General features: G+C 34.6%; 1 protein-coding gene across 1 annotated transcript in view; it reads left to right on the plus strand.

Moving 5' to 3' along the window:
- Nucleotides 1-24,806, plus strand: part of LRRIQ1 (leucine rich repeats and IQ motif containing 1) — a 207,360-nt gene that overhangs the window by 78,436 nt on the left and 104,118 nt on the right. The window contains exons 15-17 of the mRNA XM_043561707.1: nucleotides 1,928-2,374; nucleotides 6,059-6,269; nucleotides 12,578-12,697. Coding sequence (XP_043417642.1) covers nucleotides 1,928-2,374; nucleotides 6,059-6,269; nucleotides 12,578-12,697 — 778 coding nt within the window. The remainder of the gene's footprint in view (nucleotides 1-1,927; nucleotides 2,375-6,058; nucleotides 6,270-12,577; nucleotides 12,698-24,806) is intronic.

Consider the following 24,806-nt stretch of genomic DNA (forward strand, 5'->3'; position numbering starts at 1 on the left):
TTGAGAGAGCATGAGTGGGGAAGGAGCAGAGAGAAGGAGAGAGAATCTCAAGCAGGCTCTGCACTGTCAGGACAGAGACCAGTGTGGGGCTTGATCTTACAAACCATGAGATCATGACCTGAGCCGAAATCAAAACTTGATGGCTTAACTGACTGAACCACCTGGACACCCCTCTATAATTATATTTTCTAATTTGCATTGCTCCAGAAAACACAAATGAAAAAGGAAAGTGATTTCATATTTCACTTATGATGACTCTCCATTAAAACTGGAATTATAATTGTAATATGCGCTTCTAAATACCTAAACTTAATTTTTAAATTATTGCTCTTTGCACTTTCATACATGCCCATCTACATGAGATTTGGTTTTTCTATTTAAATATTTGTGTATATAGTCCATTCAGATTAAAAACAAATCTCACAGCTTTTAAATAATCCCAATTGTCTGGGGCACCTAGGTGCCTGGTGGCTCAGTTGGTTAAGCATCCAACTCTTGATTTTGGCTCAGGTCATGATCTTGATCTCACTGCTTGTGACTTGGAGCCCCACCTCAGGCTCTACACTGACTGTGCGGAGCCTGCTTGGGATTCTCTTTCTCTCCCTCTCTCTCTGCCTCTTGCTTGTTTTCTCTCTCTCTCTCTCTCTCTCTCTCTCAAAAATAATAATTGTTACAGATAATTACTTTTTACTTTTAATAAAGACTAAGGTTATTTACATTTATTTTGTGCAAAACTAAACATACTTCCTTGAATATGTATGGTAATATGCAATTTTTTGTTTAAAGGTGACCCTTGATATCTCTCATGTTGAAACATAGGTTTCTCAATTCCTTTGGATAATCCATTGTCATTGCAACTTGTTTCATTTTGGCATTGATAATGGAAAATAGACTATATTTTATATTAATAATAAATGGTGAATTCAATACCTAATCAATAACCACTTGATATCCCAATATTGAATTGAAACTTTTCTACATTATTAGCCACCAAAATGAATGAAATACAAAATATAAATATAAAAAATATATATTGGAGGAGACTATGCTAATGTCTGATAATACCTTTGTGAACACAAGACTATTTATCTCTACATTTAGGAACTATAACTTTCATTTTTATGGTATGGTTAAAAGTTTTGTATTTATTTATATCCTGCAAGAAAAAGATAAGGCAGCTTGTGGCTATATAGTAAATATAGTTAGAAAATATACAGTTGGAGTAAGTAAAATTAAAAAAAAATAAATAATGGAAGGTAAATAAAGTGTAGCCAAGAAAAAGGCTCATACAAGTGCAAAGTTCTTTACATTTGCTACTGAGATCCTCAAATCTGGCAAACAGAAAGTTTGATTAATTACATAAGCCATAGCCTCCATAAGATAAAAATTCAACAATTGTTTAAGAGAATCACCACCATTTATATCTTAAAGTATTTGAATTTTCTTTGCAATGGATTGTTTTGCCAGAGAAAAAGGGGAATAAAAACTTTCCCATAATATAAATTCTTTGTTTAAAAGTCCAATACAAATATTTTGCATGGCAAGAGTCAATGTAGAAAGTACTTTTAACTTTGTTTCATAAATAACTTCTCCAAATTTAGGCAGCCATGATCTCTCATGTTTATGGTAGTAAAAGCATGGATTTTTCTCATTCAATTGTACCAAAAATACCTAGAATAAAAATGGTTCTAAAACTTCCAGACATTTTGTCTGGATTGACGGATCTAAATTAGCTAAACAAATATTTTCAAATTTTTTTTAGAAATGAGATCAATTTCTATATAAACAACCAGAAATAAGTTTTTAATGAATATTGTAGTAAAGCTTAATTTTCATGTCAAACCACACAAGGGAAATTTCCAAAACCTATATGTTTTAATATTGGTGATATAATTCTTATTATTAAATGTCTTCTTTATTTGTTTAGAAATTTGGTCACCTTGGATGCTGCAGAAAATCTCTGCCATTATAATAAGAAATTAATGGCACTTAGTAATGAATGCCGATATTCACATGAATGCGGGGATGCACGTATCACCCAGAGAGAAGAATCAGAAGTCCAGCAAAATCATTTAGCTACAGATAGTGATAGCATCCTGCAAAATAGAGTTCTCCAGTCTTGTGCAGACAGGTATAAACTGGAATCACCAGATATTTCTGAGAAATGGATGAATTCTGACTCTAGTCATTCTATATCAACCAAATCCTCTCTATGTGAAAATACGGAAGGAAGAAATCAGGGAGAAATAGCAGACCAGAAGAGAGAAGACAGCAAATTAAACAGTATCCCCACGAAAAGAATCCCATTTGTGGAAACAGTAATGACAAGTTCTCTGCTGAGGAATTGCCAAAATATTGGACATCGTAATAAAATGTAAGACTTAATACATCATTTTTCTTTACATTGTATACTTTGTATTTTTTATTGATAGTATTCGTTCATGTTTTGGTAAAGGATTTAAATCACTATTGTATTTCATATGAATTCCTTTAATTATGTTTTTATGATGTGTACAAATTATTAATTATAGTATTATGAATTTGAATTTTGGCAGGTTCTGATTTAATTAACTAGTATTTCATTGAAAATAAGTACATGTAAAGTTATTCTTTCTGCTTTCTAATCTTTAAACAATTAAAATGAATTTTTAAGAAAAAATAAAACACTCTGCTATTCTAAAAATAATATAAAGAAAACTTGCTGAATAATCAGGTAATTTCATTTTTAAAAGTATACCTTTTCATGTACCATGTCTTTGCTTCTTGATCTCAGAATAATTTAATAAGCATCTATGCAAGTATTTGAATGCATGTGCTATAATTTTTGTTGGCATAACAACCTATAAAGTATGCCAATATTCTTTGATATTAACCACATAAACCTCTTCCAACTATTAAACACTTTAATTTTTAATTTTTTTCTTTCAAGTTTTTATTTAAATTCCAGTTAACATACAGTATATTAGTTTCAAGTGTAGGATTTAGCGATTCATCACTTATATACAACACCTAGTGTTCATCATACAAGTACCCTCCTTAGTACACATCACCCATTTAACCCATCCCCCCACCCACCTCCTGTTCTTAATAGTTAAGAGTCTGTTTTATGGTTTGCCAACTTTTAAATACTTTTATAAAGCTAATGGCTTTAATTTTTTTATCGAACCAGTAAAGATAAATATTACTTCAGCTTGTCAACTTTTTTCTTTTTTTACTGTTGGCCTCACTGTCAAGCCAACAAAATTAAAAAATGGTTAAATTTAGCTTTTCCTAAAATAACAGGTGCTGAATAGGGCAGAATGCAGAAAATCACAGTAGCTGACCTTATTTTTCCCAGTCTTTATTCTTTCAGAAGTTGTCAGTGTGAATGATGATTTCTTTTCTGAAAGCTATATTAAAAAGTTTGATATGCTAAAACTAAGATGTATTCCCTAGTGCAAAAATGTTTTAAATTTTCTTAAAAGTGGCTTTAATATTTCCTCCTTTATATTTCATCAGTTTATTTAATCAATTACTTTTGCTCTGTAAGGGAGGAAAAATATCATCTTTTACTTCCACCCTTCTAAGTTCTCAGCTGGTATCCCTGAAACAAAAGGTTAAATTAATAAGAAAAAAGCATAAAAATGTATTTAATATGTTTCACATGACATGGAAGTCTTCCTAAAGAAATAAGACCTGAAGAAATAGTTAAACCTGAGCATTTTCGTATCGGGTTTGACAAAGAATAGAAGGTTGTGGAAAATATAATTAGGGCAAAGGGTATAAACTAAGTGTAGTAAACTGGGGTAAATTTAGCAAGGCCTGTTGATTCAGATTCTTCTTGTCATCCGTCTTCAGATGAGAATGCTTCTTTTCTCTGGGTACATGAAGGACACCTCTCACAGGAGGATCTTATGGCCTGCTTCTGGTGAAGGTCAAAAAGTCCTTCCTGGACATGCTGTTTCTCAAATTCCTACAGCTTAAAATATTTAGTATACCAGGATGCCATATTTTGAGGTAGCATATTCTGACCCCATCAACTCCAAACACTCCAGACCCTGCCTATTGTAATTTCATATAAACAACATTTACAACTTCTTAATCTGTTATCAATAAAATAACTAAATGATGATAATAAGGAAGGATGGCGAACTGAAAATATAGACAAGCCAAGGTCCTAAAGAATAATGAGAAAAGAAAATGTACGCATTTACTGAACCTCACCATTCAGTGTTTCAGGAAGATTCACTGTCAGTTGTGTAGATGTTTCCTAAGTATGATTTACATGTGTTCTTATGCTAAGGGCATTTTATCATTATGATTTTTGCCAAAAAAAAAAAAGATAATGATGGTGATGGTGATGATGGTAGGCACCTCTGATACAAGCTGTTTTTCTCAACATGGAAACATCCTACATTCAGGAAGCCCCAAAGTCATCATGTTTACCTGCCTTCAGTGTAGTAAAAAGCAGTCCTTGTGTTAGTGTAACTGAGGAAAATATCCCTCACTGTTGTTGTTTCCCTTGGGAAATTTTGATGATGTTGGGCTGAGGAATTCAGGCACTCAATGACTGGTGAGCTTTAGAAGAAATTTACAATTACAGTCAGTGAAACTTGTATGCGTTTGTAGAAAAATACAAGATGCTGTCTGAGCTTAAATGAGTTTTCTTACAAACCTTTCACTCTTTACCACTTATAAATGATAAATACATTTTCAGATTATTTATCAGCCAAAATACCAATTGTAGTGCTTTAAAAACTCCCTAACTTGTTTCTGTTCAAAAGAAGAAAGAATGAATTGATAATTGAACAACTGAATACAAATTAAATCCATTGCAAAATTTATAGTTCTGTTTACCCTACAGAAGGACATGATTTGTTGGAATGTGATTATTTTTTCTAAGCATGTGGAGTTCAAGTAGTTTATCTTAGGTCAGAAGTTTTATCCATTAACTTTAACTTTCTATTCATAGCAAAATAGATTGAAGTCTTCTACAGGGTTTAAGTAAAATTATGATGATGATAACAATAGTGATAATAAAGCAAAATAATGATAAAAATGGTTACATCATTCCTAATTTCCCACAAATATATTACTATGAGAAAAAACAATGTGTGGTCTTGTCTGGCAGAGTTTATGACTCAATTCCACTTTGCCTTAAACTTACTAGTATGAGGAAGGAGAAAATTTCATTTGAATTGCCAATAATTATAAAATTACTGAAAACTGTTTTAATGCAAGGGATATATGCAAGAATCACTTCTCCTTCATGTGCCTTTTAAACTAAACTCTGGAATTTAAAGAGCACTTAAGACAGAATAATTAGGTACTCAGTACCTTGATAATATTCCTGCAATAATCTGGGTGGAAAAAGGGAAATTTATCCAATTAGGAAGAGTTAAAAGGTGAAGCACACTGAGAACCCACTTACTATCATTGTTATTCAAATTTTGCTAATGTTGCTGGGCAGCCTAGGGGGGTGTGGAAAAAACAAAGCATTGATTGATTCAGTGCCTGAAATTGGCAAATAGATGTAGGCTGGGAAAATGTTAGAATTTACTACTGGGTTTGTAAGGGCATGATTTAATATTTGTCATGGGCAGGGAGGGAAGTGCAGCTAGTAATAACCTCACGGGTCCTTTCTCTTACAGTGGAGGGGGCCCTCCCTTCTGTCCAACGCTAGTCTCTCCACTGTGAAGAAGATCACATCCTCTGTTGCCAACTCAGCATAGGCTCCTGCATTGTCCCTTTTTGCAACATCATCACTTTCCCCCCTTTCTACTTGATCAACATACTCTGTTATCATACAAAAATCTTGGTATTATTTTCCTCCTTAAAAGAAACAAACAAAAACCCCCTAGTCCTCACATCCCTCTCTAAGTTACTGGCCCGTTTCTCTTTTTCAGATTTGAAGGTTTTCCATACCATTTTTACCTATGTGCCTATTGTTAACAAAAGATGTTCTTATTTTAAAATAATACTTGATGCGGTTCATGTTTATACATATAGTTTATGAGGACCTCTTACCTACAACTGTTTTTATGGGTTCTAACCATGTTTTCTTTTCTCTTCTGAATAGTATGGCAGCTTTGGTAATCCAGGCACACTGGCGTGGTTACATGGTACGCAGACAGATTAATTTCTCTCAGAGGCTACATACTGCTGCAGTAGGACCCCTGACATTCCAACCCAATGACTGCATCAAGAACAAAACTATTTTAAAGGAAGAAAAAAGGGAAAACACCGTGAATATCCAAGAACAGAGGGAAAAGGCTGCTATTCTTATTCAGGTTAGCTTTAATCTTTGGTGAAATAGTCCTGAGAGATGTAGTTGTCATCTTTCACTGAGTAATTCTATATAATGGACAACCCATGGATGTCAGTGATTTACAGCTACTGGATTTGCTTCTTACTTAGTTAGGTGACAGGTAGGCCATAGATTGGCTGTGCCTGTGCTTAGTATCTAGGGTGAAAGAGTAGCCTATAATTTAGAAATACATTTCTCATGACCAAGGGCCAAACTGAGCCACACAATCATGTTTAAAGCTTCTGATCAGATATGCCATTTGGCACATTTGGTAACATTTGATTAGCCATAGCAACTCTCACTTGGCCTAATCTAGACCTCTTTTTAGAAGCATGTTTAAAAATCTACTAAAATAATTGTTAAAGTTCTTCAAATACACATTTTAATGAGAAATTCAGGGAGCAAGTATTGAATAGACTTGATTCAACCTCACCAAGATCAGATTTTGAAGTGAAGTTCAACCTAATCACATTCATCCTATTATTTATTTATTCATCAAATATTTTTTAGAATCTACTATTTGTCAAGCACTATTATGGGCTTAGGAAACATAACTATAAACAAACTGTATAAGTTCTCTGCCCTCATGGAATTTACATTCTAGTGGAAGAGGCAGAACTAAAAAAATACATAAATATAAAATCAACTAAATAAATACATAAAACTAAATAATGCTAAATAAATACATAAACTAAATAAACTAAATAAATACATAATGGTACCGAATTGAAAGAGAGTAACCAAAAAATTAGTGTTTCCCTTTATCCATTCTTTCAACAAATATTTCTTGGCACAAAAATCTTACTAGCTTACATTCTGTTGGGATGTGCAGTTAGTAAATAAATATGTTAGATAGTGATAAGTACGAAGAGGAAAAATAAAGCAGGATAAACAGGACAGGAGTATCAAGGGAAAGTTTATCATTTTAGATATGATGGAAATGGAAGACCAGAAAACGTGACATTACAGTGACAGATTAAGCCATTGGCTATCTGGGAGAAGAACACTCCAGACAGTGGAATATCTGATCAAAGGCACTGATTTAGGAGCATACTGCAGTGTTTATAAAGAGCAACAAGAAGCCAGGGTGACTGGACAGTGATGGAGGGGAGAAGGGTAACACTTACAAATCATAAGTCAGTGTAAAGACTTTGGCTTGTCATCTGAATGACATGGGAAGATATTATAGGAATCTGAGCAGTAGGCTCACATGATCAAGTTTCCTTTATGTTGTGATTATACTGTAGGAAGGCAGGGGTAGAAGCAGCAAAATCAGTTAGGGGATATTACAGTAATTCAGACAAGGGATAATGGTAGCATGAGGCCAGAGTGTTGCAGTAGAAGCAGTAAGAAAATCACAGGCCAGAATATATGTTGGTTTATTTTGAAGGTAGAGCTGATAACATCAGTTCATGGGGATGTGGTGTGTAAGAGAGCGTAAGGAGTCATGGATGCCTCCAAGGTATTGGAATAACCAACTAGAGGAATAGCCTTAAAATTAAGTTGCTGGCTTTTACTACGAAAGCCATAGTTTTCAACTTATCTTTGCTATGGTTCTAATAAATATATTCAGTATTTCAGTTGACTTAATTTGTCTGAACTGTACTCCTAAGGGCAATGCATAGACATTACTAATGCCTGAATGGTGGTGGGAGTGGGGGGGATTCAATGGATTCAAGGAAACTCTGAGGAAAAGAAAGAACCTCAGTTACTATCTCAAAATATTATTCTGCAACATGAGAAATGAATATATCATGCAGACCAAACTCCCTCCTGTCATCAGTTGATAAGGAATACTTTGTTCAGCATTGATGGTACGTGGATCTGAAACTTTTGCTTCATTCTGTTCAATGAAGAAACAGAAGTTTATCGCTTTGTGAAACAGTCTAGTTCAGGGACTGATATCTCTGATGAATGTCCTTTTGTTGAGCTTCTGTGTATCTATGACAAAAGTAAGCATAATTCAGCCTTTGCAGCTTAGAGCAAGTCTCTTTTATTGTACACCATGGTATTTAAAATCACCTGAAGTGATCTCAGTTTCATTTTCTCTTCTCTTGCGTACAGTCATCTGGTTACTTACAGCATTCGTATTAGTATGAATTCTAGACTGACTTACCATTCTAGAAAGCAGAGCACAAAGCAATAGAAAGAGCCTGGGCTTTAGAAGGAGCAAAATGAACATTTTATGATGGATGTGGTAGAGGCTGCTCTCTGCTCAATAAAACTCACATTCTCCCCTTGTTCCAAGCATACAGCCAGACTAGATATCCCACCTTCTCCTGCACTTTAGTATGGCTCCTTTTCTGACTTCTAGTCAATACATTGTACATGAAAGACATGTACACCACCTCCATGTCTGGATCATTAAACATTGCACAGATATCCCTTCATATTCTTTTCCCTTTCTGGTTGGCTGAAATGAAGACAGGTTTTGAGGCATCCTTGACAGCTGTCTGTCAGGATTACAGAGCTAGCAAGGTCTGGATACCTGAATTACCTTATGTTAACGTTTTGCCCCATGGTCTTTCTCACCCTCTCGTTGTTTGCCAGATGATTACGAAGTAATCCTTTAGGAGAGAACAAGTGTATAGTATGTTTTGGGAATGGGAGTTGATGGGAGTTGGAGGGAAAATAGATACAATTTCTTGGCCAGGGAATTAATTTGAATATGTGAGAAACATGAATTAATTGTAGATGGATTACTGGGGAAAAGTTAAGATCTTGACAGAAACAAATAAGCTAGAAGATGAATCTGAACATCTATAATACCTTTATTTCTCATAAACTGATCAGAGATGGCTGGAGGAAAGTATCTATATATACCACACCAGAAAGACACACATTATATATTGTACTCTAGAGCTTTGGAGAAGTCCTGTCCCTGATGAGTTGGGCTGGATCTGTTGTGAACCACAGTGAGCTGATCCTTATTATTGAAAGCCTGGATTTAAGTTTCCCTTTATACCCTGTTTTGCCTAGGTCTCCATGTCACCTTGATATCTTCTGTAACCAACCCACATCTCCCCACTCATCACTAGACTATTTGAAACAAATCCCAGATACCATTTCTTTTGTAAATATTTCAGTATGAATTTCTGTAAGACCTATTGCTTTAAGTAGAACTACATTACCAACCAAAAATTGAAACTTATTTTTCAATATCACCAAATATCAAATCAATATTCAAATTTATATTGTTTTATCAATGTTTGTTTACAGATTTTTCTTAAAATACAAATAAAGTCATCACTTTGCCTTTGGTTTAAATAATACCTAGAAGTCTTTTAAATACATAGTAACCCCCTCTCTTTTTTCCTTACAGTTTATTAAAGAAACTAGGTCTTTTCTCCTGTAGTTTTCTGCTTTCTGAGTTTTGCCAAATGTATCCCCATAGCATCACATACATGTTTCTTGGTTCCTTCTTTTTCTGTAAGCTGACAGTAGGTTATAAAATTTGCTATTATTTTGGGTTTTTTTGTTTTGTTTTGTTTTGTTTTGTTTTTTATCAAGAATACTTCAGGGGCGCCTGGGTGGCTCAGTCAGTTAAGTGTCTGACTTCAGCTCAGGTCATGATCTCATGGTTCATGAGTTTGAGCCCCATATCGAGCTCTGTGCTGACAGCTCAAAGCCTGGATGGAGCCTGCTTCGGTTTCTGTGTCTCCCTCTCTCTCTGCCCCTCCCCTGCTCGTGCTCTCTCTCTTTCTCAAAAATGAATAAACATTTTTTTAAAAAGTTTAAAAAATGAATACCTCTAAGTGGTTGTATGTATTACAGTGAAGAAGCACCTAATGTCTAGTTGCCTCTCTTTTAGGAATATTAGTGACCATTGATAATAATTGCCTAGGTCAATTCTTGTAAATAGTTTGCAAAATATTGATACTCTATGTGTAATTTCTTCATTTTTAAACAAAAAATGTCTATAGAGAGAAACTTTGTTTAATTGACTATGTAGTTTACCTTGAGGTGCAATTCACTGGAAAGGCAGGTTAAATGCTTGATGCTTTTTTACCAAGTTTTAGATTAATAAGGTTTCCCAGTATCCTTCAGCGGTCACCATAATGTGTTCTATCATAATATACACAAAATTTTTAAATATATGATGTTTAATTCCATTGCAAATTTACTCTTACTGATGCTCAAATTGTCCCTCATTTGGCCAGGTTAGCTTCAAATTAGCTTTGGTGATACAATTCAGTAGTTTTTAAAAACTTCCCTTGCTTTCTAATGTGCCATTATGTTTCAGGTTCATTTTGCTTACATTTTATGCCAGGCCTAGATTCAGACATTGCCCCAAAGATCTTTGGTTCCTTTAATGGGGATAATATTTAGAAACCCAGCCTGGGTTTAGGAGTGAATTAGGATCTTAGAGGTGTTGTTGTTACTGGTATGGTCATGGTTTCTAGATGTTTTTTCATTATAAGGAGCTTACAAATACATATTTTTAAGAAAAAGTATACCATGGGTTCATACTGACATTTTAATATTAAATTTAGGACTACAGGATTTTTACTTATTCGATTTTATATTTGCATCTTTTTTCTTCTATGGAAATTTCTGGTTCCCAATAACATTAACATAATTGTTCTTTATTTTTTTCCTCCTTTTCACTTTCATTTCTGTGTGTGTGTGTGTGTGTGTGTGTGTGTGTGTATCTGTGTTTGTATCTGTGTACACATGCACATACTTAGTGAAAATAAATAAGGACCATACAAATAAGAAAAAAAACAGGCTATTTATTCAGAGACTGCTATAGCAAGGGACTCAGCCACTATCAGTTGCCTTTGGCATAGTCTCAAAGGCAGGGGGAAGAGTAGGAAACCTTTAGTGGAGAAAGAGAGAGAGAAAAAAAAGATCTTCAGGTATGGTCTAATTGGAGGGTTTGGGGAGGGGGAAGGTATTAAAGTGGGCAGCTAGAAAGTAGGACATATTGTGTGATTGGTTGGGAAGCTTATTTGGCTAGCTTTGGTTGATCCTGAGTTGGAAGTAGGGACAAAAGTAGGGAGGCTGACAGTCATTGACAAAATCTTGACCATTCTTGGCTACTTGTTGCCGAGGTTGTGGTTTGGCTTTCAAGGCTAGTTGCTGCAGAGGTTATGAGTGACTTCTATTGTCATGTATGTTCTGGCTATTGTCCATATATTCCAGTTCTCCATATATAGATTTTCCATGATAACAATACCAATATTATTACTAACAATATGATTATTGAAAACATATTTAAGGTATCTTCTGTAGTTAAATTTGTCTTTTGAGTATGTTTGACTAGGAATAAATATATTTTAAAGTCACTTTAAATAACTTCCATGTGTATATGCCCCCAGCATAAAATATATTTTTGTATCTCTTCAGGACTTCCTTTTTATTTCATATTTGTTTGTTTTATAGTTATCTTATGCATGTGCACAGTTCCAAAGTCAAATCTAAGAAAGGTATATTCAGAGAAGTCTGGTTTCTGTTGCTATATCTTGCATCCTATTTTCTGCCTCTATACTTAATGATTTTTAAAATTAATTTCATAACTTTTATTTGTAAATATTAACAACCACATATACGAATATATTTGAGTGTATATGTTTATATAAATTATGTATTTATTGTATATTTATATGCAAAGTTGCATAAAAATGGCAGCATAGAATATACACTTGTTTCTATCTTGTTTTTTTATCCTTAATGGATCTTAGATCTCACTCCCTAGTAGTATATAAAAGTACTTATTTAAAAGCTACAGAGTTCTTGGAGTTACAGTTAGGAAAGCTTTCTCGACTCCAAGATTATTAAGGAATCTGAATGATTTTAATTCTATTTTTATGTGCTTAGTTTATTTTAAAATGAAATTAGTTAATAGTTATGGGAAAAGATTATACCTTTCTAATATGGCCATTTGTATATGTTGAAATTTTCCTAAATGTGTGTTAGTTTATTTTATACACAATTATTTGAAAATGAGAAAAATTGGTTTTCCTTTGTATCTCTTTCTTCTTAGTTTAGAATGGGTCCTGGAGGAATTGTCAGATAATTGATTGGTTGACCTACATGTGCAGTTGAGGGAGTTTTAAAGATTCTTTTCTGCTTACCACAAGGAAAGTCTCCTGAGATTCAGAACTTTAGACACATGCAGTTGTTTAATTTATCTTACAGTTTTAAGTGTCACATAAAGTTCAAAAAACAGATTATTGAGCCATTAAACTAAGGGCTTAGATGTTTTATCTTCCTAATGGGATAACACAGAGAATCTGGTTTGTAGTTTGATCTATAACCTTGTATAACATGCTTTAAATTTTTGTTTAGGCAGTTTGGAAGGGCTTCCTTTTGCGAAAGAAACTGACAACAGCTTTAGAGGCTATTAAGAATGAAGAATCTGAAGAAGAATATGAAGAAATAAATTTGGAGGATTTTACATTTGATGAAGTAAGTACCAACCACAACGTATAAATATAGGTCTTAAAAATGTTTAGTATACTGTTTTGGAGCTAAATCAGTTTTTAAGATTTTTATCCTCTTAACACTATGTCATAGATTATTTTAAACAACACTTGAAAAGGTATGCTTCTGATTTCTTAATATCCTCTTTATTTACTCTACAAGCATGTACAGTATGTGACTGTGCTCCGAGAATATTAACAAGAGTTTGTGCGTACTCTTTGACAAAATGATTTGCACAATGTTTTGTTTATCAGTTATCCTTCATTAAATACAACTCTGAGCTTATGTATGCCCTGCTCAACAGTCTTTTGTAGTTCTTTGTTGCCTCGCAAAATGAGAACACCCTCTATATTGTTCATGTAAGAGTCCACAGTAAGGTACCAAAGTGTAAAGACATCCATACCACTTCTGTGACTTCCAAGTGCTCCAACCAAATCGAGCACTGTTTTATCATACAGAGCACTAGCCTTTTACATTAGTTTTACTCACTCTGTTTCCTCTTCTCTAGACAGTTACACCCACATAAACACCACTCTGATGAAGATGTAAAACATATGAACATCTCCAGACTTCCTCATGCCTCTGCAGTATTCATACCTCCATCATCATAGATTAGTTTTCCCTATTTTGAACTTCCTATAGGTGGAATCATACAGTATGTAATCTTATTATTTCATGTAATATTATGTCCATAAGATTTATCTATGTTGTTGAGTATAGTTGTATATATACCAATCTTAAAAATACCCACTTTTTGGTGCACTTGGATGGCTCAGTCAGTTAGTTAAGTGTCCAACTCTGGATTTCAGCTCAGGTCATGATCTCCTAATTTGTTGGATTGAGCCTAGGGTTGGGCACTGTCCTGACAGTGCGGAACCTTCTTGGGATTCTCTCTCTCCCTCTCTGCTCCTCCTTGGCTTGTGCACACACAGGTGTGTACATGCTCTCTCTCTCTCTCTCTCAAAAAAATAAGTAAATAAATAAAAAGAAAATACCCACTTTTTATCTATTATTTGAGTACGGTACTTTTTAAATCTATTATTTGAACACACCATTTTTTTATTTGAATACATACACTTTGAATAGTAATCTATTCTACTATTGGAAGATATTTGTTGTTAATTCTAGTATTGCCTATTAAAGCTAAATGCTATGAACATTCTTGTGCATGTCTTCTGATGTACATAGTCACATTTCTTTTAGGAATAGAATTTCTGGGCCTTAACATTCACCTGTGTTTAGTTGATAGTGCCTAATGGTATTCCAAAGTGATTATATCAGTTCATAGCCCTATCAGAAGAATATGGGTGTTTTAGAGGAGCTCTATCTTCACAACACTTTGTATTTTCATGTCTTTTTCTTCCATTCCAGTAGGTGTGTGGTAGTATAGCTATTGTTGTTTTAATTTTCATTTGTCATAATTAATAATTTTGAATACCTTTTAAAATGCATATTGGCCATTTAGATATTCACTTTTGTGATATGATCAAGTGTTTGTGTATTTTTTCATTGGGTTGTATATCTTTTCTTCTTATTGATTTGTAGAAGTTCTATATATATTCTGAATACTACTCTCTTTTCCCTTGCAAATATTCTAACCTCTGTGGCTTACCTTTTCACTGTCTTTATGGTTAATTTTAATGAACAGAATGTTTCTAATTTCAAATAAAAAATTTAATTGTTGTGATATATGAGAAATCTTTGCTTACTTCTAGATCATTAAGATATTCTAGAAACTTTATAGCTTTCAGCATTTAAATCTAGATGCACCTGGAATTAATTTTTGTTTATAGTGTGAAGGAGGGGTCATGTTCTTCTTGGGTCAAATGAATCTATAAATCAACTTGGGAGAAATAATATTTTTTAGTCTATTACTTTTTAAAATCCATGAACATAGACTATCCCACAATTTATGTAAGCCATTAAAAATCTCTGTAAAAATGCTTTGTCGGTTTCATCATAGAGGTCTTGTACATTTTTGGTTAGATTTATCAGATATTTTCTGATATTATATTTTTGTATATTGACCTTATATTCAGCCACTTTGTTAAAATCACTTATTAATTTTAGGTTATCTCTCAGGTCTTTGGCATTCTGTATACACATCATGTCATCTGAGAACAATTACAATTTTTTTTCCAATTCTTATGGCTTTTATTTGTTTTGTTTGTGCATTTGTTTGTTTTTGATTTACTATTTCCGGTAAAATGTTGAATAGTGGTGATATTAGTTTTCATCATTTTCTAACTTCTGGTCTTTGGGTGAAAGCTTTCAGTATTCCACCATTAAGTAAGAGTTTTAATATAGGTTTCTTGTAGAAACTCTATATTTGATTTTTTTTTTAATTTTTTTTTCAACGTTTATTTATTTTTGGGACAGAGAGAGACAGAGCATGAATGGGGGAGGGGCAGAGAGAGAGGGAGACACAGAATCCGAAACAGGCTCCAGGCTCTGAGCCATCAGCCCAGAGCCTGATGCGGGGCTCGAACTCACGGACCGCGAGATCGTGACCTGGCTGAAGTCGGACGCTTAACCGACTGCGCCACCCAGGCGCCCCTAGAAACTCTATATTTGATTAAGGAAATTACCTTCCTTAACATATTTTTACCATTCCAAGAGGCTAATATGATGATGATGATGATGATGATGATTTCATATATGAGTTCGATTTTATCAAATACTTTTTATGCATATAACAGTGATTTTCAAACTTTAACTCTTATATTCTTAGAATAAACCAACTTAGCTGTAATGTATTGTCTTTTTTATTATCTCTGAATTTGGCTTACTAGTATTTGTTTAGAATTTTTGCATTTATATTCAAGAAGAACTTGGATGTATAAATTTTCTTTTTTATAAAACTGTTAATTTAGATTTTGGTATCAAAGTTATGTTGGCCATATACATTTCATTGGGAAATGTTTCCTCTGTTTTGTTTTCTGAAAGAGTTTGATGTAATATTGATTTTATTTGTTTCTTAAAATGTGTCTCAGCATATAATATATTTGGGGAAATGTTCCATGAGCATTTGAAAAGAATTTTAAGTATATTGTTACTAAAATCACAGTTATTTCAAGTTTATTAATTATGGTTTTAAAAATCTTCTGAGTCCTCAGTGACTTTGGGAGGAAGAATTCTGTTATTGACCGAAGAATGCTAAAATCTCTTACTATGATTGTGGGTTTCTCTAAATGAACTTATAGTTCTGTCAAATTTTGCCTCATACTTTGAAGCTACATTATTAGGGCATCACATTTTGTATAGGAAGTGATTGATCATTGACCATTTCATCATAATAAAATTCCCTTGTTTAACTCTAGGTTCCCTCTTTAACCAAATGCCTTAGTGGCTACTTCCTCTGATATTTCATACCTACAACAACTTTCTTTTGGCTGGTAATTTTATAGTAATAGATATTTTTCTAACCATTCCCATTTAACATTTCTGTGTTTTATATTTAAAATTATTATCTCATAAGAGACTATAATTAGGTTTTGCTTATTTTTATATTCCATTCTGATAGTATTTCATTAACATATTCAAATTATTTTAATATTTTTTATAGAATATAATTAGATTTATCAATACCATCTTTGTATGAGTTTTTTGTTTGTCGTATGTATTCTATGTATATTTTTTTAGGTTTTTATTGCCCTCTCTTGCATGAATCAAGTTTTTGTTTGTTTTCCTTTTCCCCCCTTCATTAGCTTGTTGGTTTGTGGTTATGTTTTTCCATGCACTTCATTTTTTCCTGCATTAACATGCTTCCATCTGCATTTATTTTCCTTCCCTGAAGGATTTGTTTTAGTAATTATTTAACTTCAGATGCGTTTTTTATCATTTGAACACTTCTTTTACTTTAAAACTTGAAAGATATCTTCTCTAGGCATAGAATTCTAGGTAAAGTTTTTGTGTTTAAAGATGTTATTTCATTAGCTTCTGGCTTTCATAGACTCCGTTGAAAAGTCAGTACTAAATCTTAATTTTCTTCTCTGAAGATATCCTTCCACTCCTGGACTACTTTTAAGGTTCATTTTCTGTGTTTGTTTTTCAGCAAAGGTGTGATTTTCTTTGTATTTACTCTGTTTGTAGTAAGGAGGTTGAATGGCTTCTTGAATCTGTGGTTTGTGTCTTTTACCAGTTTTGGAAATTTCTTGGCCAAGTATTTCAAACATTTAATCTTTTTCATTATTTCTCTTCTTTGAGGTAAAGTGCTTCCAAAAATGTATATGTTAGAATTTCTCATCATTTCACATTAGACTTTTCAACTCTGTTTTGAATTGTTATCTATTTGTGTGTGTGTGTGCTTCTGTGTTTTAATTTGCATGTTTTTTACTGACCTATCTTGTAGTTCACTAATTGTCTCTCTTGAGTTACCTAAGAATTTGTAGCCTATATTTTGAATTCTTAATTTTAGTTATTCCATTTTTTTATAGTTTCAGAATTTCTACTTATTTATTGTAAATTCTAGTTAAATGTTGAAGTTTCCTATCATCTTCTATATTTTCTTGAATATACAAAGTATGGTATTTAAAAAATTTTCTCGGTTAATTGCAACATCTGGATCACTTGTAGGTTTATTTCTATTGACTGTTTATCTCTTGTATTTTGAGTTAGTTCTCCTTTTTGGCATTCAATCTTTGATTAAGTATCAGACATGAATGAAAAAAGTGTAAAGAGCCCGAAAGGTGTTTTCTTTCTCTAAAGAGGATTTAATTTGAATCTTGCAGGCAGATATTGTATGGAAGAGTTTCTTTGAGGCTTATTTTCAAGCTTTATTGACTGGTATTTTTCTGGTTTCTCTTGGGGGCTGATCTAATATGGTGTCTCAACTAAGAGTGACATATTTACCAGGTTACCCTCACCTTGTTTGTCCCTCGATTCTAACCCCCTTCTTCACAGCATCCAGTGACTGAAGAAGTTCCTTTTTAGCTTTTTAGTACAATAGGTATTCCTATTGCCCTTTGATTCCATGTGTCTCTCCTATACATATTCTACATGGAGTTGGAAAACACATGAAGGGGAATTTTATACATTACTTTGAGCTCACATTTCTGTGGCTCTTTTCTCTTGAGGATCTTAGTCCAATCCTAACTACCTTGGCATCCCTGCACTTTAACTTCTGTGTCCTCATTCCAGTGAAACTGCTACAAGAAACTTCATATTTCTGCTTGGCTTCTTTTTCCTGTTAATAAAATTAAGAATTTTCTTGAGGGAAAATGTGGAGGGAAATATAGGATTCATATCAGCATGACACTCTACTTTCTAGGATCTTGGCTTTTTAAGTCCTGGATGCTTTGATTACCCTTGTGTGCCTTCAGCTCCTTTTTAAATGTAATAATTATAGATGTTCTCAGGATAATTTTAATTCTAATTAAAGCTATGCCAGAATGAAATGGACAGAATGAAATTTTTATAAATGAGTATTTCAGGTCAGTAGTTATCTTAAATATTTCAGGAATTGTTCTCACCACAATGAAGAAAACAGGTAAGATCCCTAACCTCACAGAGCTTACATTTAACTTGAAGTGATAAACAGTGAGTAAATACATAAATATATAGAATGCTATAAAAATACATTTTTACCTCTTTTTCATTGGCACCGCTTTATTTTATTATTTTTTTGAAATTAAGAAAGATGTGCCTTTTTTTGAAAACTAAACATATAAATCATTAATAGAAAAGATCTCAAAGTTAGCCATTTGAAAAGCTTGGCATCAAAACTTCTTACCATTCATCTTCTAGGAAGTTAGTAATATGTAATGACTTTATTGTACAATTTGGGAAATTAAATGCTTCTCTTGAGTCTTTAGGATTATTTATGCTCATTACTTAACAGTAATGAGTATCGTAACAGGCTATGAAAGTACTGTGATGGCTAATGAATTATAGGTTTGAGTGACAATGTAGTATCAACCACTTTCCATGAGTTACATAGTTTTTCTTTTTATATACTTCTGAACATCAATGCCAAATTGCAGAGGGTACATGTGTCTTTTCTCCTTTTCTTTCTCTTCTTTGCTAATTGCTTATTTCACCTTAGGCATTTAATATATTGAATATGAAAACATTTACAAATTAATACTTATTTCTTTACTATTTTCCTTTCCAATGAGTTAACAACCATTAAGTAGCAGTCTAGGAATAAAGAACAACAAACTTTTAACTACTGCATTACAGCTGCTGAAAAGATCATGACTAGTCACTTAATAAGAAGGTATCAATGACTGGCAAGTGCAGTGTGGAAATTACCTAAAATGAACAGGCAGAGATAGAGACATGGGGACTGAGGATTCAGTGAATGCATCAAACAGCGTCACCACTTTATTTGAAAATCATCTTACAACTTAAGATGTCATGATTAAATGACCGTGGAGTCCCTGTATCAGAATGTCTGTATGCTGGCAGAAGAAATAAGACATTTATTACTTGTCACATCAGGCAGGAGGAGCTTAGTGCTCCTATCTGTTCCCCTTTGCCCCCAAGTTGCACAGGGAGGAATCCAAAGAATTCCCCCCTAGGAATCCGAAGCCTAGGAAACCTTATATTTTAAAAAGGGCTACTACCAAACCTTTCCACTCCATGATCCAGAGGAAATGATTATCTTAATTATACCAGACAGCAAAGAAACTTTTCCTTCTGCCCCAGAGGGAAACACTAGAAGACTATCTCCATCTTCCGAGTCTATTAGCTATAGTAACATCTTTGAAAAGATAGTCCAGAACAACAACTCTTGTACGTTAGGCAGAAATGTTAGAAACCTATAAAAAAAATTGTCTCCCAATGATATGTAGTCCTTGTGTATACATGGCAAATTTTCCCATAAGACCCACTCTAGTAGGTCCCCCCGAATAATCGGACAGAAGCCAGGACAAAATCCATTGGGTTATCCTCATAATGCATTTATTAAGGTTATCAATTAAACTTATTATATAATAATAATATATATTATATATAATAAGGTTATTTATTAAGGCTATCAATAGCCCAGGTATTTTCTCTTTAAGTTTCTGTACTGACTCCAACTAGGGGCTTTAATCCAGGTACAGCTGGAAGTATTAGCTACTGCACAGACTCTTGGGCTTCAAGGAAGAAGTTTAAATTCTGCCATCTAAAACAACCCTGGCCAGTGAGTCAAAACTGACTTGAATGTTTTCTAGTGGTGTTTTCTTAAACATTTGAAGATGATTTATGGCCAGAACACCTTCCAGGTGGCATTTGTCCATCCCATGGGATGACTGAGAATGGGTATAGGGAAACGTCTAGTGTGGTACAGGTGGTACAGGTTCTGGGGCTATCCCTTGATATCCTGATCAACTTCTCTGTAATGTTAAGGGGAATCACTATCACACTGTGGTCACAGCCTTCTGGAAAGGAATGGCAGACCCAGCAATAAGTTAAATTTAAGGTTCTTGCAGCCACTTGGAAGGGCCATACAGTACATTTTCTTGTGGAAGAAGGCTTCAGGGGTAGTTCTGAAGGACAAAAAATTATCCATGCCCCCCCTTTCCTCTACCTCTCAGAATGTAAGGTGTTCATTTCAAAGATGCTGGGTGGTGGTTATCCTCCACCCCCTCAAAATTCAAGTGTCCCGTTGCAGTAAATGCAACCTCACTTTTTTTTTCCTAATCATTCTCCATTCACACCTAGACCTTTTGAGTGGAAGGTTTAGGACAAGAGGAATAAATTCATTTTTAGAAAACTTAACCAGGATTAAATTTGTATACCTTAAATCTCCTTTGGCCAGGCTGTGCCGTGAGGATGAGGATGTGCCAATCATGCTGGTCTGGGACTCACTGTTAGGGAAGAGGAATATGCATCGTGCCCAGGAATTGTCAGGACAGAATCCTGAGTTGTCAAAGCAGGTCTGTCTTAACCTCGGTACAGTTTTTCCTACTCATTGCCTAGGAAGTAGCTGCAAGGGTATGATCCTTTCTGGGGACAGTCACATTAACTGCCTTATCAGCGTGTTTGAATGGAAGGAAGTAAGACTGGTGGAGTCAGACTATCAGCTCATTGTTGAATAGCTTTTGTGATAAAAGGCAGTACCTGTCAGACTCCAATGGTCCAGAAAACCGTAAAATTATACAGACAAATTTCAAGGCCCACAGTTAATATGGCAAAGTCACCTGGCAACCTGAAAAGATATCAACAGTAAGGTATTGAAAGTTTAATGTAGTCAATTTTTCAATAGCAGACAGGGGCAAGGATCCATGCAATGTTACCTCTTTCACCATAGATGAAGGGGTAAATTTAGTAGAAGTAATGGGGCACCTGGGTGGCTCAGTCAGTTAAGCATCTGACTCTTGATTTCAGCTCAGGTCATGATCCCACAGTTTGTTAATTAGAGCCCTGCATCAAGCTTTGCACTGATAGTGTGGAACCTGCTTGGGATTCTCTCTCTCTCTCTCTCTCTCTCTCTGTCCCTCCCCTTCTCTATCTCTCTCTCTCTCTCAAAATAAATAAACTTAAAAAAACTGTTTGTAGAAGTCACAAGTCTAGCATGCATTAATAGCTTCAAACATAGAATGAAGCCTAATCGGTGATTTGATTCCAGTCATCTCATCAGGGGATGGGACTTTACATTGGACATCCATATGAGTAATCAAAACAGTTCTGTAAACAACTGTGATTTGATTTTCCTGTGTGAGGACCCAAAACAGGTTGTCTGTAGTCAGCCGGTCTGTAGTTTTCCACATGGCAGACCAAACTGTGGACTGTTGGCCACAACCCAAGTGTCATTTGGGTTTCAGCTTACCTGAACCATCCCTGAACCAGACCAATAGGGGAATCTGGGTGAATTTAATCCAAGCCAGTAGCTCTAAGCCAGTAGCTCTGGTTCAGGCCATTGAGTTGAGGTAATGTTTCCCTGAGGATTATAGCTGCTACTTTCTCATGTCAAAGCCAGGATTCCACTGAGGCCAGGATGGCTATTTCTTTTGACAAGTGAGGCTTTGGAAGACCTTTCACCTTGTTAGTCATTGAATCTGAGCTGTTTCACCCCAAACCAGAACTATTAGGTCAGAGAGTCACAAGGCCTCCAACGGTCAATCATTTAGTTTCTAAAAGAGTCCAGCAGGAGCTTTTTTTCAATGGGAATATACCTGGTATCTGTGTTAGAAAGGCCACAAACCCAAAGCCACAAGGGATGCCTCTAGGTGGAGGCCAGAGGGTCCAATTGATAATATCATCAGTCACAGAATCTTGTATTGTTTCCAGTTCTGAAGGGGTCCAGTGAGATATTGGACCTACTTTTTTGTGGTAAAAAGCTGAAGAGATAATAGGGTTTTTTTTGTTACTGTTGTTTTTTGTTTGTTTGTTTGGCCAGTGGAGAGATTGAGCAGTATATTTCTTCCATAGTCCCAAGAAATTACTTGACTAACCAATCCCTGAATGCTATCTCCAGAATTTTGTTCAGATTTGTCGGTCAAGTCCTGCTGGCAGAGGTGTGATAATTCACTATTATCAGGACAGTTGAAACTAAGACTTTTTTGTTGTTGTTGTTGAGATATAATTCACATACCATTCTGACATGACAACCAACAGGATATCATCTATATAATGAAAGCTTTGGACATCAGAGGATAGACCCAATAGTCATCCAAGAGATGTCAAGTTAAGAGTTTGTCACACTAACATTTCTCTACCTGCAACTCTTCCCCTATTGGGATAATTGCCTCTGGCACTTATGGGATAGAAAAGTAAAACATGTGATATATCAACTTCTACTCTACAATTCAGATATAGAAGCAGCAGTAGTACACTGAATTAGCCTAAAGAGCCCCACCACAAGATAACTTCAGCTCCTTCCTCCACAGTGAACCATGTCTAAACCCCATAAGTTGAATCAATGTGGTCCATACCCTATGAGTCCAGAGTAGCATAGTGCCCTCTAGCACAGGGGAAAACACTATCTGTATCTTCCCAGGGTGTTAGCTGTACACAGATCCTTGAAAAGATAGTCTGGAAAGAAAGCTGTCATAAGGCATGCAGAAATGGAGACTCATGAAGAATTGTCTGCTGGCCCTAAGCACTGTTTATATACCACTCATAATGAACTTCTGAAATAGTGACGAATAAGACATTTTCTTGGGCCTTGAGTTCACAGTGCAAAGTGGATAACCTTTTTAAAATAATTATTTTAGCGGAAGCCTTAATAAGCCTAGGTCTCAATCTCCTTTAGAGGGAATTTTGGCCACTTTGCCATAAAATATCTATAATAACTTAATACATGTCTAAATAATAAGTATGTTAAGTCTAATGTGGCATAGTGATCTACACCAGCACTTTTATTTTTATTGTTTTTATTTTTATTTATTTTTAATATTTATTTATTTTTGAGAGAGAGAGAGAGAGAGAGAGAGAGAGAGAGAGAGAGGGGAGGGGCAGAGAGAGGGAAACACAGAATCTGAAGCAGACTCCAGGCTCTGAGCTGTGAGCACAGAGACCAATGTAGGGCTTGAACTCACGAACTGTGAGATCGTGACCTGAACCGAAGCCAGATGCCTAACTGACTGAGCCACCCAGGTGCCGCTATTTTGCACCTTTTAAATTACAGTAATTTTAGTTGATGCTTTTATTTGTCGATTTAATTTAATAAGATTTTCTCTGTTACTTAACACTGTTTAGAAGCCACCATATTAAAACAATAAAGTTATCTTTAAGTTTAAACCACCAATTCTGTTACGAGTCCCTAAATCTAGAGAAGATGAGAAAAGCTAATATAACATAAATATAGAAAACCACAACAGTCAAATCGGATTTTTTTTTCTCAGACTGAAGTAAAATTCAGTAAGTTTTCAGGAATAATTTTTGAGACAGAGACAAAGGTGTTAAGCTGGGCAACATTCTGCTCTGGGGTTTATGTTTGATCCCTATCGCAAATTAACTTCACAGAGTGTTACATATTACAGTACATTGTGGGGAAATAAACAAATGCAATCTAAAGTATAGGCAAAGGAAAAGACCACAGTGACATTTTGTTTAATGAAAAAAAGGTATGCATGGCATATATATAACAACAGTCTCAAACAATTTGAGCCACCATGCTTTTGCAATGAGGATGGAAGAGAGGGTTTAGAAAGTGAGATTTGAGATGTATAATGAGCCAAGTTTCCAAACTATAAGGATTCTAAGATGCTCCAGAAGTTATCAAGAAGTATTAGAAAGAATTATTTTGGGGATAGCAAGAGACAACTTGGACAGAAGAGGAGGAAAGTGTTGGGGCACGAGAGTAGTAGTGAAGGGAGGAGGAAAAACATCAAGTCATGGCTTTTAGCATTTCTGGGACTTGCTCAATTCTAACTGACTTGTTGCTTAGGGCAAGTCTGAACCTAGTTTCACGCATCAAATGAAAGGATTACACTAGATGGCCTGAAAAATTGTGTATTTATACACCCAAATAAACATGAATGTTATTTGCAGTCCTTTCTTTTTCTTTTCTTTCTTTCTTTCTTTCTTTCTTTCTTTCTTTCTTTCTTTCTTTCTTTCTTTCTTTCTTTCTTTCTTTCTTTCTTTCTTTCTTTCTTTCTTTCTTTCTTTCTTTCTTTCTTTCTTTCTTTGCTCCTCTTTTTAATATCCTTATTTTCTAGACTTTCAAAGTTGGATTATAGAATAATGATTTCTTTTCTGATCAAAAGCCAAATACATGATTAGAGTGCCTTGGTGGCTCAGTCAGTTGAGCGTTCAACTCTTGATTTGAGCTCAGGTCATGATCCCGGGTTGTGGGATCAAGCCCTGCGTCAGGCTCTGTGCTGAGTGTGGAGCATGCTTAAGATTCTCTCTCTCTCTCCCTCTGCCTCTCTCCCTCACTTTCTGTCTCTCTCAAATAAAAAAAAAAAAGACAAATACATGGATATCTGGTCAAACATTCAATTGTGAACACACAGTTACAAATCTAAGTTCAAGTTTATTTTTAATATGTAATAAATTTGTTAGTAGTCTTCTAATAACTAGAAAGCTTTCCAGATCCTCAGTTGTAAGTTAAAGGATATCTGAACAGAAGGTTTTCTTAAGCAATAACTGAAATTTGTATAAATGTCCAGGGGTAAGCATGATATATTAATATACATTTTTAAAACAGTAGTATATTTAT

Source organism: Prionailurus bengalensis, chromosome B4, assembly GCF_016509475.1.
Source record: "Prionailurus bengalensis isolate Pbe53 chromosome B4, Fcat_Pben_1.1_paternal_pri, whole genome shotgun sequence".
Classification (NCBI taxonomy): domain Eukaryota; kingdom Metazoa; phylum Chordata; class Mammalia; order Carnivora; family Felidae; genus Prionailurus; species Prionailurus bengalensis.